This window comes from Apiospora kogelbergensis, assembly GCF_038363985.1.
Source record: "Apiospora kogelbergensis strain CBS 113332 chromosome Unknown utg000007l_segment0_segment0, whole genome shotgun sequence".
NCBI lineage: Eukaryota > Fungi > Ascomycota > Sordariomycetes > Amphisphaeriales > Apiosporaceae > Apiospora > Apiospora kogelbergensis.
The window spans coordinates 1561607-1577274 of record NW_027117424.1 but is presented as its reverse complement, the minus strand read 5'-3'; the positions used below and the strand labels follow the sequence as shown (position 1 = coordinate 1577274).

The 15668-nt window shown below is 53.5% G+C and overlaps 5 protein-coding genes across 5 annotated transcripts; 3 read left to right on the top strand and 2 right to left on the bottom strand.

Annotated features, from left to right (window-relative positions):
* Nucleotides 1–92: 92 nt before the first annotated feature.
* PG998_010851 (MICOS complex subunit MIC60) lies at nt 93–3766 on the bottom strand (the record flags this gene model as incomplete). Its single annotated transcript, XM_066877667.1, has 7 exons — nt 3677–3766; nt 3601–3620; nt 3316–3534; nt 2837–3259; nt 2068–2196; nt 215–2002; nt 93–140 (listed from the first exon to the last, which is right to left on the bottom strand). Exons 1-7 carry the CDS (start codon nt 3750–3752, stop codon nt 93–95), a joined length of 2703 nt encoding a protein of 900 aa, XP_066726721.1. The 5' UTR covers nt 3753–3766.
* A 1161-nt stretch (nt 3767–4927) lies between these two features.
* Nucleotides 4928–7106, top strand: PG998_010850 (uncharacterized protein; the record flags this gene model as incomplete). Its single annotated transcript, XM_066877666.1, has 2 exons — nt 4928–6862; nt 6936–7106. The coding sequence occupies 2 exons, from the start codon at nt 4928–4930 to the stop codon at nt 7104–7106; spliced, it is 2106 nt and encodes a 701-aa protein (XP_066726720.1).
* A 949-nt stretch (nt 7107–8055) lies between these two features.
* PG998_010849 (uncharacterized protein) lies at nt 8056–12495 on the top strand (the record flags this gene model as incomplete). Its single annotated transcript, XM_066877665.1, has 5 exons — nt 8056–8824; nt 8976–9905; nt 9982–11692; nt 12193–12283; nt 12325–12495. The coding sequence occupies 5 exons, from the start codon at nt 8056–8058 to the stop codon at nt 12493–12495; spliced, it is 3672 nt and encodes a 1223-aa protein (XP_066726719.1).
* Nucleotides 12496–13229: 734 nt separating this feature from the next.
* PG998_010848 (uncharacterized protein) lies at nt 13230–14195 on the top strand (the record flags this gene model as incomplete). The annotated part of the gene is made up of 2 exons (XM_066877664.1): nt 13230–13597; nt 13742–14195. The coding sequence occupies 2 exons, from the start codon at nt 13230–13232 to the stop codon at nt 14193–14195; spliced, it is 822 nt and encodes a 273-aa protein (XP_066726718.1).
* A 526-nt stretch (nt 14196–14721) lies between these two features.
* Nucleotides 14722–15438, bottom strand: PG998_010847 (uncharacterized protein; the record flags this gene model as incomplete). The annotated part of the gene is made up of 1 exon (XM_066877663.1): nt 14722–15438. One exon carries the CDS (start codon nt 15436–15438, stop codon nt 14722–14724), a length of 717 nt encoding a protein of 238 aa, XP_066726717.1.
* Nucleotides 15439–15668: the final 230 nt, after the last annotated feature.

The window sequence follows — 15668 nt, the reverse complement described above, 5'->3', positions numbered from 1 at the left end:
TCTCACACCTCATCGTTAAGAGACGCGCCCGCCCCATGATACGCCGAAAGGCCAAATATACAGTTGACATAGAGAACCTACACAAGTAGTCATTACTGCTCCACCTTAAGACTTTGCAGTCTAGCCTCAGTAGAGATAACCTGCAAAATTTGAGTTAATATATTGCGGTATACCATATAGGGGGATATGAAGAAGGCTTATATGAATAACTTACGTCGAGCGCCTGTTGGACTTCGAGGACCTTTCTCACCTCGCCGAGCCAATCTTTGCTTAAGGTCTTGGCCCAGCCCTGGAGCCCGTTCATCTCTCGCGCCGCGCTGTCCAAATCACCCTCTTCGAGGTAGGTTTGCGTCCTGGTGAGAATGCTTTCGACATCGTCACCAGCAGCGAGTCCCTGCTTCTTGAACATAACCTTACTCAAGACCCAACTGCTGGCATGGCTAGCCACGCCGGCATCCTCAGGGAGGAGGCTGGCCTTGCGTACCTCAGAAGCCACACGGCGGAAACGGTCGATGAGCTGAGAAGGGTTGCTGATGCCACGCTGGTAGGCAGTGGGGTTGATAGACGCAATAGCAGCGTTAACGACATCATCATCCGAAGCAATCGATCTGAGAGCAACGAGCTCGCGGACAAAAGGTCGAGGATGCTCGGTATCCTCGAGACTGGCTCGAACGGCCTCGACAGCAACATGGAGTTGCTGGGTCTTGAGGTTCATGTCCACCACATCGTTCCAGCCAGTGGTCAATTGCTCCAGCTCCTTGATAGCTCCGCTCAGCTGGTCTAGTCTGCCTAAGCGGCCCTGTCGTTCGGCCTCGACGCTTTTCTTGATCTCTGATTGGAATTCACGCTTAAGTTGCACAGCCTGCTCTAGGAGCTTGTTGGTAAGCTTCTGCTCATTGACAAGTTTCTCACGCTCCATCTCGGTCTGGATGCGAGAGTTGTACGTTTCGTGCAGACGCTTGATTTCAGCCTCGAACTCCTCGCGCCAGGCGCTCTCCTGGGCAATCAAAGCTTTCTCAACACGTGATACGAGCTCATTAGCAGCTGAGTCAAACTCGTTGACTCTGGAAGCAACCTGGGAGGCAGCCTCCTCCTCAGCCTGAGTCTTCAAAGCACGGATCTTGCTGCCTATCTTGTTGAGTTCATTCTTGGCCTTGCCGATGGTAGAAGAATAGCGATCGTCCGCGTTATCGGCGTTGACCACGGTGATGATATCGTTGAGCATTTTGACCAAGTCCTGAACCACGGGATCCTCGGCATCGTTGACTGTGAGGGGGTCGATGGGGGAAGCAGGAGGGAAACGAGAAGGCTCGTCAACTTCGGGAGCTTTGTAGGAGCCCGCTGGCTTTGTCTCTTTCGAAGATGCAACGACCTTTTCTACGGGACTGCTGGTCTTCGCCAATGGAGCTTCGGAGACGGGCTTCGACTCGGCCTTGCTCTTGGGTTCCTTCTTGGATGAGGTCTTGCCGACAGCGCTGGATGTCCGACTAGAAGGCTCGCTGCTGTCTGCGACTCTCCAAGACGCTCCACTCTGAGGGCCGATCTTGACCTCGGCACCAGTATCCTTTGATCGCGACGAGCTACCAGGCAAGCTACGCGGGTATCGCTTCTTAAGGTCCAACTCTTCGAAGTAGAGAACTGCCTGTTCGCCGAAAGGCACATACTCGGTGAAGAAGTCGTGGAAGTTGTCGCTTATGCGCGAATACGCAACACCACCACCGAACGTCACGGTGCCAAGGATCATCATGGTGAGAATAAGGTTACGAAGACGGCGGAAGAATCCCTTCTTCTTCTTGATCGGAGTAGGCGGGGGCGTAGGAAGCTCTGCTCCAGTGGCTGCCGAAGAGGCAATGGCCTCGGGTTTGGGAGGTGTGAGAGGAACATCCTTTGATTCGACCAGGCTTTCTGTCTTCAACGAAGGGAGTTCACTGGCGACAGAAGTGGAAGTCTCAGACTTGGGAAGCTTCGAGTCGTCTATCCTCTTCTCGTCGGCATAGAATCTCTGTATTAAAATGTGTCAATCATATGCTTGTGCCATCATTTTGGGGGATTGCATCATCGGCGTACCCTTCCAGCCAGGCGAACAGTTGAGGTGATTGCGGGCTGCCATTGGCGGGAAACAGCAGAGGCAATGGGCGCATTGCCCACTGCCCTTACGGATCGCAACGAAGACCGCAACATGGGGACATCGAGGAACTGTCCAAAGAGCAGTTATGGTAGATAGGCTGGTGATGTTATTGCACGGATTGAGGTTTAAAAACGCTGTGCTTCTGGGGAGCTCGGGTTCGGGCGACGGGCTATGGAGCTTTTTGCGTTGCAGGTGGATCCTGGGAAGTACAGGAAGTACACAGGTACAGACAGACAGTGACAATCCGGGTCATACGTAATCCAGAAGCCAAGGCCTCAAATATATACCTATGTATTGTATTCTTCTATACTCCGTACCTACTGTCTTGTTATGTGGGATCGAGGTTTATGGGCAAGCGAGGCAAGTGTCAATAGGGACGACGCTTTTGCCGTGTACTGCCCATTGAAGCTGGGAGGAAGCAAGCAAAGGACCGGCGACTGGTCCGCCACTGATAGGCCATGCAGTTACTGCCGCTCCATCACCGCCTGTCCTCCAGGCACTCAACCGCCTGTGAAATCTAGTCGTATTCTCTGGATGTCATACTTACGCAGTTATATAGCAGAGCCTGCCTTCAAAAATCGATGGTCTGTTTAACTGCGGTTTGCCAAACTTCCTACGTACCTGCCTACCTAATCAGACACTAAATGGATATCAAACTCGAATCAACGCAGTGTATTAAAAAGCTTATGCCGTCCACCCTCATGATACTCCGTGAACAAAGAGAATACCGGACCCGAGTCTGCAGCTCTCTCGTAGAAATCCCAGGCGAAGCCTCTTAACAGCTGCAAGCCCCCCTGCTTGTGTGTTTGCGCCCTCACCGCTCGCCCCCAAACTCACGCCACCCGCTCGTTGTCCTGGTCGGCTATGTCTGGGGCCGACTTGATCCAGCGGGAGTTTCTTGGCAATGGCAGTGAATAGCTCACGCACGTTTTCCGCAGTCTTGGCCGAGGTCTCGAAGAATAAGAGACCGGCTTCGTTGGCGTACGCTTCGGCATCCGCGGCAGGTACAGCCCGCTTGTCGGGCTGCTCGGTTACCAAGTCCAACTTATTTCCCGCAAGAGCGATGATAATATTCTCGTTCGCCTGTCGCTGCAGTTCCTTAACCCATGACTTGGCCTTGTCAAGAGAAGCCTGTCGCGGAATAGTCAGTAACAACGTACTCGAGGTCCTTCGAGGAAGCAACCCACAGCCTGTGTGATATCGTAGACGACAACGGCGCAGTTCGCGTTGCGGTAGTACATGGGTGCCAGGGACTTGTAACGTTCCTGACCGGCCGTATCCCAGATCTCGAACTTCACCGTAGTGTTCTCATCCAGCGAGATGGTCTGTGTGAGGAAGGCAGCGCCAATGGTGGATTCTCGGTAGGAATCGAATTGATCTTTGACGAAACGGAGAACAATCGAACTCTGCCCGGGTAGAGTCAGTAACGATGGATTGAGGGCTTCGCATCAACCGAGAAGAGCGTTGGTTACCTTGCCGACTGCAGATTCGCCTGTAGAACATGACGTTAGCACTCGAGCGCAATGCAAAGTCCGGAATGGGCTGTACCTAGTAAAACCAACTTGAACTGCGCAAAGCGTGCGTTCATTCCACGCGCAGCGGCAGGACCACCTCTGGTAGACATTGTGACGATGAAAGAAGACCGGCGATTATCTGAATAGGTTGCGACGGGTCGCTTTGCTGTAAATGCTGTAGGATTATGGTATTACGGTGGCGTCGTGGCAGGGTTTCGTTTTCGGCGTGAGAAGAAAATCGTTCTTTGTTGGGGAAGGTTTGGTGATGAAAAGCCGAGTAGGTGTAGATAATTTCGTTTGGGCTCGACTGAGGATGGCCGATATTCAAATGTGACTGCCTTGTTGAAGCTCCCGCTGTTCCAGTCTTCTGGCTGAGCAACTGGCCCACGTCAGTTGGATGAATGCAGTGGCGCCCGGAGGTTCCAAGGATTGCGGGCGCTCAGGTGCTTGCCAGCTTGCGTTCTAGGGTGCTCGGTGCGCTGCTTTGCGCTGAAGATTATCGCTACTGGGGCGGTGCTAGCCACACACCCAAGTACATATGCACTAAGAGGCCTCTATTGCTGGGCCTCGAGGGCAGGTGACAGCAACTCGAGACCCCCATTGTCTAAGATCGATGTGCTCTCTTTTAGCATGCCTCTCAACAGGCAGGTTCTCTCTGGGTATCCAATATGTAGGTAGGTGATATCTACGGCCGCTCTGCCCTTTCTCTGCAAGCTGATGATGGCTGCACCTGCCAGAAGGATGTGCTGTGACTTGAGGGACATCAGTTTCGGTGAGGGTTGGAAGTCACGTCGCCGAATCGATCGAATGCTGTAGTCATACATAGTCGATGGACCACACATACATAACATACATACGGATATGCACAGAGATGTGGCTTAGCAGCGGATGCACATGTTCCCTATGAGGTCACGGCCCGTGCTGCTTTATTACCCAGCCGCCAGGCAAGCATCCACTGCACTCTGTCCACTGAACGATAGACTTGGCATCACAAGCTTGCCAGGTTTCCCCATTGCACATTGCACCGTCCAGAGCCCCTGGAAGCCAATTCGTGTTAATAAGGTCAGGGAACTGTGGCAGCATTGCCTTAGATGTAAGTAACCCCTACTCCACAATACCCTACCTTCCTTCGAATACTTATTTCAGTTCGTGATTCATTTCTGCAGAAGTCCGGCCAGGATATGCGTTAACCAGGGCCGACTTTCCTTAAACACAGTCCGCTATCGCATCTGGAACCCCGAACCGGCGACTCCAAGCCATCGACAACCCACTCATCACCGTCATCATGAGCCTCCCCTTTCGCGACATCAACGTCCAGGTGGCGCCAGACTCCTATACCTTCACCTCGCCTTCTTCTCCCAATGCGCCGGCTCTAGTCATCGACCGTCCCACCGGGGACTTGCGCCTGAGTGAAGGGAGTTCCTATCCCAACAAGCGCATCACACGTCAGACCAGCGTTGCTGGTATCCTGGGTATGATCAGGCTGAGACTGGATAAATATGCCATCGTTATCACCAAGGCTCAACCCATGGGTCGCCTCAAAGGCCACATGGTGTACAAAGTCATCTCAACCGACTTTTTGCCTATGCGCGAGCGTCAGATCCGAGACCCCGACGAGGACCAGTTCCTCTCCTTGCTCAAGACCTTCGTCATGACGGGGCCCATGTACTTCTCCTATTCGCTTGACCTCACCAACAGTTTCCAGCGACAGGCCTCTATGGACAACTCGCAGCCCCTGTGGATGCGAGCCGACGACCGTTTCTTCTGGAACAAGTTCGTCCAGACCGATCTCATGGAGTTTCGTACCAAGGGTAGCCGATCGCAACATGGAGCTCAGCCCGCTGCTGACCCTTACATCCTGCCTATCATGTGGGGCACTCTTGAGATTCGACCGACCACCCTCAAGAGCCAACCTCTCACCATCAGCCTCATCACGCGCAAGTCTCGCTATCGTGCCGGGACGAGATACTTCACTCGAGGACTCGATGCGGAGGGGCACGCAGCCAACTACAACGAAACGGAACAAGTGGTGATCTTGAACGACACAGGAAGTGGCATGGGCGGATTCGCTGGGAGTTCCGATATGCAAAGCGGCAAGCTTGGGGGCTCTGAGGGCAAAGAGATGCAGATCCTCTCCTATGTCCAAACCAGAGGAAGCATACCAACCTATTGGGCCGAGATCAACGCACTCAAGTATACGCCAAAGCTGCAGGTCAAGTCCTGTGAGATGGCATTGCCAGCGGCTAAAAAACACTTCGATGAGCAGATCCGGATTTATGGCGACAACTACTTGGTCAACCTGGTCAACCAAAAGGGGCGGGAGAAGCGCATGAAGGACGCCTACGAGGAAATGGTGTCTATGCTCGTTACCTCGCCCAAGGAAGGCATCAAGGCCGACTCTAGGACGGATGAGAAGTTCCACACAGTCGAGCCTAGTTCGTCGAAACAGGAGTTTGACCGCTTGCACTATACCTATTTCGACTACCACCATGAAACCAGGGGCATGCAGATGCAACGCGCAATGCTGCTTGTCGATCAGCTCAAGGAAGCGTTAATGGCACAGCAGTACTTCCGCGGTGTCGATATGCCTGCTAACGGGGGCCTGGAGACACGCAACTTCCAGACCAGCGTTGTGCGGACTAATTGCATGGACTCCTTGGACCGTACGAACGTCGTGCAAAGCATGCTCGCTCGCTGGACCCTGGATCGCATGTTTATAGACGCTGGGCTCCTGCAGACCGGTGAAGACTTTGCCACTGCCGACAAGGACTTTTACTTTCTCTTCCGCAATATTTGGGCTGATAACGCCGACACTGTCTCGCGCGCCTATGCTGGCACAGGCGCCATGAAGACGGATATTACCCGTATGGGTACACGCACAACCGCAGGTAAATTGGCAGATGGCAATATTGCCGTAACTCGCTTTTACCTCAATAACTTCCGAGATGGGCCGCGTCAAGACGCATTTGACCTATTCTTGGGGGCCTACGAGCCTTCAGAAGGCAATATCGGCTCAACCCTTGTCTTTGCGGACCGTAGACCGGTCCTCATCCAGAGCATTCCCTATGTACTTGCTTTCAGCCTTCTCTTCATCTTCGTGGCGCTGTTCACACGCCGACCTGCCGATGCCTCTGTCATTGTCATGCGGCTGTTCATTATGTTCTGGACAGTTGTTGCGGCCTGGTGCGGCCGTTTCGTCATGAACAACGGTATCCTCTATGTAAGTCCAACAGAGCCGTTTACACCTCTGCAGAATACTATTTGGCACGGTATGCTAATAATCTACTTTACAGGTCAACTGGCCGAAGCTAAACCCCCGCCCTTGGGCTGTCGAAGGCTACCAAGACACTATCAGCAAGATCAGGAAGGACAAGTTGATCGGACCGCTGGTGGCCAAGCACGAACGTGGGTTGAGCACTGCGAGATATCTCAGTGCCGAGGAGGGCAAGAAGAGAATCGAGTAGGGTGAGAGGGTGGGCTGTTTTATCCAGACGGCAGGACGGGTGAGGCAAGTTATTTCCAGGGCCATCTTTTCATTGCCTTCGATGCTCTGAGGCTGTGTAGGGTTTCCCGGATTTTAATACATTCTAGATTGTAGACTAATTATTACACCTTCATAACATGTTGCATATTGCACAACTTTCCTTCATTCGGTCGGTGATTGCAACCGCGCGCGCCGTCATCATTGATAGGAACCACAGACTTGCTTTATATGTCACCGCTCACAGAAATTACACTTATGCTAATAGTGCCGTGTCATCTAGTCATACGTACTTGATCGCATTCAAAGTGCTGTTTGACGTATCGAGTTGCGTCCACAAAATGGTTTGGAGGTGTAATCGCATAAAGCAAAGTATAGAGTAGGTATGCTCGTAGTGGTTGGATCCTCAGAGGATAAACGAGCCAAATACGGTCTCTATCCTGGGCTATATGATCTACTGGTGCCATCCCAGTCGGTTGTGGCAGAAAAGGGGGAAAAGAGCGACGGAGGTGACGCGCCCCCCCGCCGCCGTGCAAGCATTCCGTGGGCGCAAATGAATGCCGTGCGCTAAGGCTTCTAACCTTCCAACCTTCTAACACATGCCACTCCACCGTCCATAACTTACACAACCTTAACAACCATCCTCACGCCCATGCCAACGCATTTGCGCAGGCTACACTATCTGGGGGCTTGCATATTTCACCAATCTCCCATTCACATGGCAAACTCGTAATCTGCCCCCGTACCACCGCAGCAGCCTCCTTATTTAGCATGTCGCCCATGTCTTTAATCAATTAATTGCGTTTGGACACCCACCGAATGTGCGCCTCAGCTCTCATCATCTGCACGCCCAACGTTCTTGAGCTACGTTACCACCCCGAAGCCTGGCATGCGACTGATTGGACGTAATCCTTCGTCGGCCGAGTAGCGCCATGGCAGACGAAAATGAGAGCCATCATCTCCGTGTCAGGACCGCACCGCGCCACCCCAAAACCTCGACATCCCGAACCAGACACAGCTATGGCAGCTACGAGACGGGCGAATCAAGCGCCGATGCCAGCGCTCTATACGACCCGTCACCGCCTATGAGAGATCCTGATGACAACGATAATGCTCGGAATAGGCGGCGATCGTACCGGCCGCGGCCGTCAGGAGGGTTTCTTCTCGCGAACCCGATCGCAAATGAACGCTCCGCCAGGCCCCGCGAGAAGACCTTACCACGTCAAGATGGTGCGCGCAGGAGGTCCAGAATACCAGTGGACAGTCGCCGCAAAGGGAAGAGCCCTATAGGGGCCCCGTTAGATAAAAGTGACTCCAGCTCTTCTTCGACTTTCGACCCAGGTACCGACAATAAGGATGTGGAGGGCTATGCAGTTTCTCGTCAAGAGCGCCGCCTAAGCCCGAATGCGCGCCCGACTTCGTCTTCCCGAATCCCTTCCCCAAGGCCAAGCGCTGCTCCTCTCGATATGGATTCAACTCAGATCGTTAACATGGCTTTGAACCTCAGCGAGTCGAGGAGGATGGCCCAGCGAAGACACGTCTCCAGCCCAGCGCCTCCACGCCTTGCACCGCTCCCGGATAGTCCCGGCGGCGGAGGCCTTAAGCAGCACCTCCAACAGCAAAGGCGAACTTCCCGGCATCTGTCACCAAATCCTGACAATAATGCCCCTTTTGACGAATATCTCGGCATCTATTCCTCGCGTCAACAGTCCTCTTCAGGCTACATTTGACCCCGAAGGAAACTACACATATCACTTTTCTCCATCGACACTTAATAGGGCTCAAAAGGCGAAAGAACAGCTTGAGCTTATGGCTCAACATAGACGTCTTCTACACTTAATTCCCCCACTAGACCATGACGTGCATCAGAATAGCCGGCCATCGACTTCCAATGCACCGAACTCTCCTACGAGCAGTGCTTCTACTCAGAATCCTTTCAACGCTAATACATATGTGCCCCTGGGCCGTCCTTATAACCCATTACAATACATACGTAATCGAAAGGTTCGAGCAAGGGAGAGAAAGGCAATCGATGGCGAAGCCCAAGGCTTTTCCGATGTGTCAAGGGTAACAGATTGGGTGGACCAAGCCGCCGCGTCCGCAGCTGCTTCCCCCTTCCAGCCTGGACCCCCTTCCATACCCCCTTTTGCTGGCACGCAAATGCCATCCAGCTCTCAGCAGCAACCATCAAACATACCAGTTCCTGTTTCTGCCAACGCAAAACCCAAGAGACCTAGGTTAGACTGGGACATCGACCCTGCAGATATGCTTGCTGATGTCAACTGGGTTGAGCAAGACAACAACAAATCTCTCATCGAAGATCGCCACTATGCTCGTATATTCCCCACACGAGCGGCCGCTTCATCAAGGCCAATGTCGCACCAGGAGGAAGAGTCTACTGCGAATTCTTTACGAGCCCGCCAAAGCAGTGAACACGGCCACGATGATGTCTTTTCAGAGCCACACCCTTCGGAATTTAACGCGGTATCGAAGGCAGACAGTGATCTATCACACACAAGTGCGCGCGAGAGAGCTAGGCATAAGCTCCATGAGCTCAGAGGCATGCACCACCGGCACAATAGCGCTGTCCATGGTCATCATGATTTCTTGAGTTTCAGAAAAAGCTCGTTCTCTGATACGTCTGAAAGCGAGACAGACCGCAAGAGGCGTGGACGAAGCGGGACTGTCAGTGCTGATAGCAAGGCTGTTCTAGAAAAGCAGATGAATGAGATGCTGGCACGGGAGGCTCTGGAAGATCAGAAACGGTCTCTTGACGAGGACCGTAGACACATTCAACAAGCTCTTGTGTCGCCCGAAAGGCCCTTTTGAGCCTTCAGCACTAGGTGACGCCCGAATAGGCTCGCGGACAGATGAAAAGGGCGACCCGGAGAAGACTATGCGTGGCCCAGCCAAGCCGAGTTCTCCGATTCGGTCGACCCGTGAAAGCTTGGAGGTCCCCGACTTCAACTCTAGGTTCTCGATGGACTTCGATAGTTCTGCACCACCTTCACCAGACCTCAAGCCAGCCAAACGACGTAAAAACTTCAAACCAAGTATTGGGATGGACCTGTCGCCGCCAAGCAGCCGCCCAGCATCGCCCGGGCGCAACCCTTTCTCAAAAGTGAAGAGCATGTTCCGCGACCGAAGTCGGGATCGGGAACGAGAAAAGGACAGAGGGGCTGACCAGGTTACCGCGATCAAAGAGGAAAGCCCCAGCAATCCTCTTGAGCCAATTGAGTCGTCTACTCTGTCCCCTGTGTCTACGGAGAGCCTTGGGAACATGGGGAGGCCAAGGTCCCGTAGCCCAGCGCCAAAGATAGCTTCGCGCAACACTGGCGAGAGCCACAAGTCCCATAAATCGATGGGTAGTCTCAGACTGGGACGTGATGAGCAAAGTGGACTTCGAACCATTTTTAAAGGAGGTGCCAAGATTGATGGAATCATCCGCGGTGGTGTCTCCAAAGTCTCCGATCTTCTCTGGAAGAAAGAACAAGACGACGAAGATTCAACATCCGATACATCCAGCGATGAATCAGACCAGGGGCTCTCCAGAGGCAGGTCTGGGGGTCCGAAACCCGTTTCGCAAATGGAATCTACTCTGCCTCATGAGAACCGACAGGTCAAGACCTACTTGGATGTGATGCCATCCTTCAAGCCTGCTTCGGAAGTCGAAAAGTCAGCTTCACCCGAAGCCGGTGCGCTTGACGTCCCTGTAGACATATCGCCTCCAAGTCGTCGTTCGAGCCGTTTTGACAAACTCAAACCTCCACGCATTGATGTGATGAACGCCTCACCGGGATCGTCGCCAATAGCGCAGCCCAAAAATGGCGATAATTCTGTATCCGACGTGTCCGAGTCTGATTCGGACGAACGAAGAAAGACGCAGATAATTGACGGGGTGCGAAGATCTTCTGGCCAACTCAATGCCGTTCTGTCTGTACCACCACTTTCGAAACGACAGCGCGACTCTTTAGGTGGCTCACGTCACTGGTCAATTTCAGATCAATCGCCGGCACTGCAGCGGAAGACACAGCTCTCGAAGCGTGAAGCAGCCCGCCTTCGTGCCCTTGTCCTCTCATCGGGTATCAAAGCCATGGAGATCGGTCGTCGCTTTGAGGAACCTCGGGTATTATCTACACTGCAGATGGCGCCTGCTGGCTTGTCGTGGGATGACCTGTCCCAGTTTACCCCTGCCGAGCAGGCCAACCTTGCCGTCTCCCAACAAGACCTGTATGTAACGAGTGCGCGCATTCTCAGCACTGGCGTTGAGGAGTCCAGCTTCGCTCTCGAGAGACAAATGCATGCGTTCACTCAGAACGAAGTGAGGCATCTGCATGGGCGCGCAGACGCATTGCACCAGCGCGTCGCTACTGAACTGATCGACATGACGCGTCGCGCGGCGGACGATGCCGATGAGTGCTCTCGGGACATCAACGACGGGCAGCGACTTAAGGTCAAACACGTCCTGGATATCATAGACAAGCTGATGAGACGCAAGCGGCGCCGCTTCAGGTGGGCTCGGCGTGGTGGCTGGCTCATGGTCGAGTGGGCTCTCGTGGGCCTCATGTGGTATGTGTGGTTCATTGTCATGATTGCCAGGATCTTTATGGGCATTGGCAGAGGTGTGGTAGGCGTGGTGAGGTGGCTGCTATGGCTGTGATAGGTCGCGGCTGCGTTTACGAGCAATCACATGACTGTACACCTTTGCCTTTCTATGGTTGCAGTTCTCCTCTATGTTTCTTTTCTTTTACCGCTATGCCCCTTACTACTTTTCCTTCGACTTTTGTATTTACTTATACAGCATCAGCTCCGGCGTCGGGTTTGGGTCGCATAGGTTCAGGAGTAGCCATCAGCATTCATCGTATTTTGACGACAAGGAGGCTACGGGGTGTATACCCGTGCCTGTTTTAATCTATTAGAGCTTGGATGAGCAGTACAGTTTGTAATCAAAACAAATACCCTCTTTCTTCAAAATCAGCCCGCAGTCTGGACGTGCAGCCTCTCTCGTCCGCCCACCATTTATGTCATTTATGCCATTTAACCTACTCCTAAAACGGACGTGATGCCAGTGTTCTTGATTGTATCTATGGCCTCCCGGGACTGGCGGCGAGTAGAGTTCAAAACGCGGTCTTTGCGGTGCTTCTCGAGTACGAAGACTATGTATGTACGGGCTGTTTCATTGAAACTGTGTCAAACATCAGACGACGAATCTTGCTGCCAACGGTTCATCACCCCTTCCCCGGAACTTTGCTGTCCGATCGCCTGGCTACGATCTCCAGTCACTGGCAAACACCCCAACTATCCAGTTGCAAATGTATTCGAAAATACCAACGTCAACTGCGGCTGCAAACGATGAGGATGGGAGTGCCTGAACGAAAACCATATGTCCACAGCCCCTGGATGCTGGCTTTACTAACCTGGGTGGCTAAGTTCAACTCCGTTGCTTTGCTATACATATGTTTGGCACCGTTACTGGACCAGGACTAGGACCATCGCAGCTCGTTCCTGCTTGTTTCTTAGCCGTGAAACGCGACCTACTTAACAGAAACAGGAAACAGGTAGAAACAGACTAAACAAGATGATCACTAGAATAAGGAAACTTCAGCGACGTTGAGGTTCATCCCGCGGGCGACCCGTGCCAAACTAGCAGTTTGGAGCTACATATTTCTGATGCAAGTATCTCAACATCGTCGATCAGCACACGACAACATCGAGGCGTTCTTTTTGTTTCAGGGCCCTCCCGGATATGTTTCTGTAGCCTTTAGAAGCCTCCCATACAAGTGGGCAAGTTCATAGCATGACGTATGGAGGGCCGATTGGCCCCTGGAACTGGAGTAGGTCGACATCTGTGCATCATGTAACCACTAATGTATTCAATGGCGCTCTGCTTCAAGCATTGCCCGATAGATGCAGGTCAATATATTCGGATGACTCCCGTCTGGCACAGTCACACTTCGAGACTCGTCTGGACTCGGGCATTCAAGCCAAGCTTTTCCTTCAGGAGAACTCGTACCTTTACTTATCAAGCCCAGGCAACCACAATGCCCGTTTCGTGGAGTCATCCCTCTAAAGATCTTAGAGAATCGTATTCTGTGCCCCATCAACTATGGAAAGCGTAACAGGCGATGCGAGCGTTGTGGCCAAAACGGTCAGTAGCATCCGCAGGCTCTCCTGTGACTCTTTGACAGCCGCCCTTGTGTTGAGAGATCACCTCAAACGCATCAGATATCAACCCCCATCCGCGCCGGATGTTCTCAAGGAATTGCGTTCCTTGGAACAAATACTAGAAGACGCCGTCGACTTGCTCAACAAGCACAACGAGGTGTCGGCCGAAGACCCCCGGCTCGAGATGTCTCTTGGCAGGCTGGAAACGGACCTACGGGACTGTCGGAACCAACTCAACGACTGGGCCAACGATGTGGCCTTGCAACCATCCTGCGGCAACCAGTGGAACGACTTGTTCAAGAGAATACGGTACGCAGGCTATCGGGAAGTCTTCGATGAACTGTCTACCAAGCTAGCTGCGCACCGGGCCGTGCTATGGCTTCACCTTACATTTCTCGGAAGGCAGGTGCTTGCCAAGAGAGTCTACGAGGTTGCATTCTGACTCGAGTCTAGATTTTACGACGAGACGGCGGCCGAGAGGTGTGCCCAGTTCGAACAGAGACTCCAACAAATCGAGAAGGAGGTCGCCTTTGTGCCCAACGAGGTGTCAGACATGCAGCCAAACACCGAGAGCACACCCTCAAGCTCTTCTCCTTATGCAGAAAAGGAGGCACAGAAGAGCGACTCGAGCGATAGCAGCAAGACCAGCATTCGGCGCTATGGGTCTGGCGGGAATAGTCTGCGACAAAAGATGTTGCGGGCTCCATCGCAGAACCCGACGACGCCCCAGGTATGTCACTGGAGTTGTGATGCGCTGAACGGCATCGACGACGCATTTGAGTGCCACGGTAGTGACGGGTACTCGGTCTGCAAGTTCTGCAGTTTCAAGTTCTACTGGACAGATGACGAGTGCTTCGCCCGACAAGGCCAACACCTGGTCAGGCGCCACGCTTTTTGGGAACTGTGAAGCCACTGCTTCTTTTGAGAACAAAGACGACTTTCTGAACCATCTGGCCGTTTTCCACAAGATGATGGTCCACGACTTCAATAAAGGATCCCCCAAAGAGTGGCCAAACAAGTCCTGGATTGACGAGCTCTTCCGCCGATGGGGTTCCGCCCCCGAGCTCTCCGATGTTCCCATCACAAGACTCGACGGCACCTCGGGCCTTTCCTATCCCGTTTCCTCGCTCAAGCTGGTCAAAGAAATAGCCAGGATCTTGCAAGTATCGGGTTTAATGCGGCGCTTGGACTACTGCATGCCTAAAGGAGAGCTGACTGGCCATCCCTGGAACCAATCCGCCTGTGTGACCGAAGTCTGCAATGCCCTGGCCAAACTAGACGATGACGAGACTGCCCAGTTTCTAGGACGACGAGAATACCCGCGTATTTGCTATACAATTGGCTGTCTCCAAGAAGAACTGGCAATAACGGGCCACGAGGAGTTGCTGACGCTCGAAACGTACAAATCATCAGCGCACGACGCACTTTGGTACTCAATAAGCACACGCGACATGCATGTGGCGACGCATCGAGTAAACTCCTGCTGGCAGTTTCCCCTGCAGGAGAATAAGCCGCCGGTGCACTGCGCCACGCTCCTGGACGCCCTGCGGCTCCAGAACCGCGCCTACGACCGGGGTGAGGCCTTCAGGCGCGCCGGCCCCCGCGCCATCGGGCGGATGCTCGAGTGCCTCCAGACCGAGATCAGCCGGTCGCCCGCGACGAGCCCTCTGGGGCGTCTGCACGCCCGCGCCATCACCGCGCCCTTCCGGCTGGACCGCGACTCCACGCTGGGCGCCAAGGAGGCCCGGCGTGCGCAGACGTTGGCGCGCAAGATTGACGAGTGGATGATGGGCACCTTTGTCCACTCGATCCCGCTGCGTCGCGTGCTCATGAGCGGAAAGGCCATCCCGGAGCTCGCAAGCCCGACGCCGACGGCGTGGGCTCTGAAGATGATGGAGCACTGGGCTAAGGCGCCGGCGACACCATCGGAGAAGGAGGACGAGGAGGATGATGAAAGAGGTCCCATCATCCCTGCTTCCTACCCCGACTCGGCATACTCGCCGGCGACTATGTCGTCCATGTCGTCGTCGAGCGGGACCATTCGCGTGAAGAGGCTCACGCTCTTTCAAGATTCGCAAGGCAAGCTCCAGAAGAGCGCGGCGCATGTGGTTTGCGAAGTGCAGCCTGAGGTGAGGCCGTTGAGTTCGCATTGCTCTACACATATCTCGTATGAAACTACTACCTTTGGGGCGGGAGACTCAACGGTATCGACGCTTCCCCCGGACTGATGACCCTCGCCCAAGAATTCATTCCAATAAGGAGTATGTTTGTACCCTGTGCACTTGGCAGATTTCTGAGGCGCCCTTGTCTGTCTATATAGTTCTACATGATAGTCTACTAAAATCTCCCATCGGGTTGCTTGGAGGCTCCTATGCCAAAT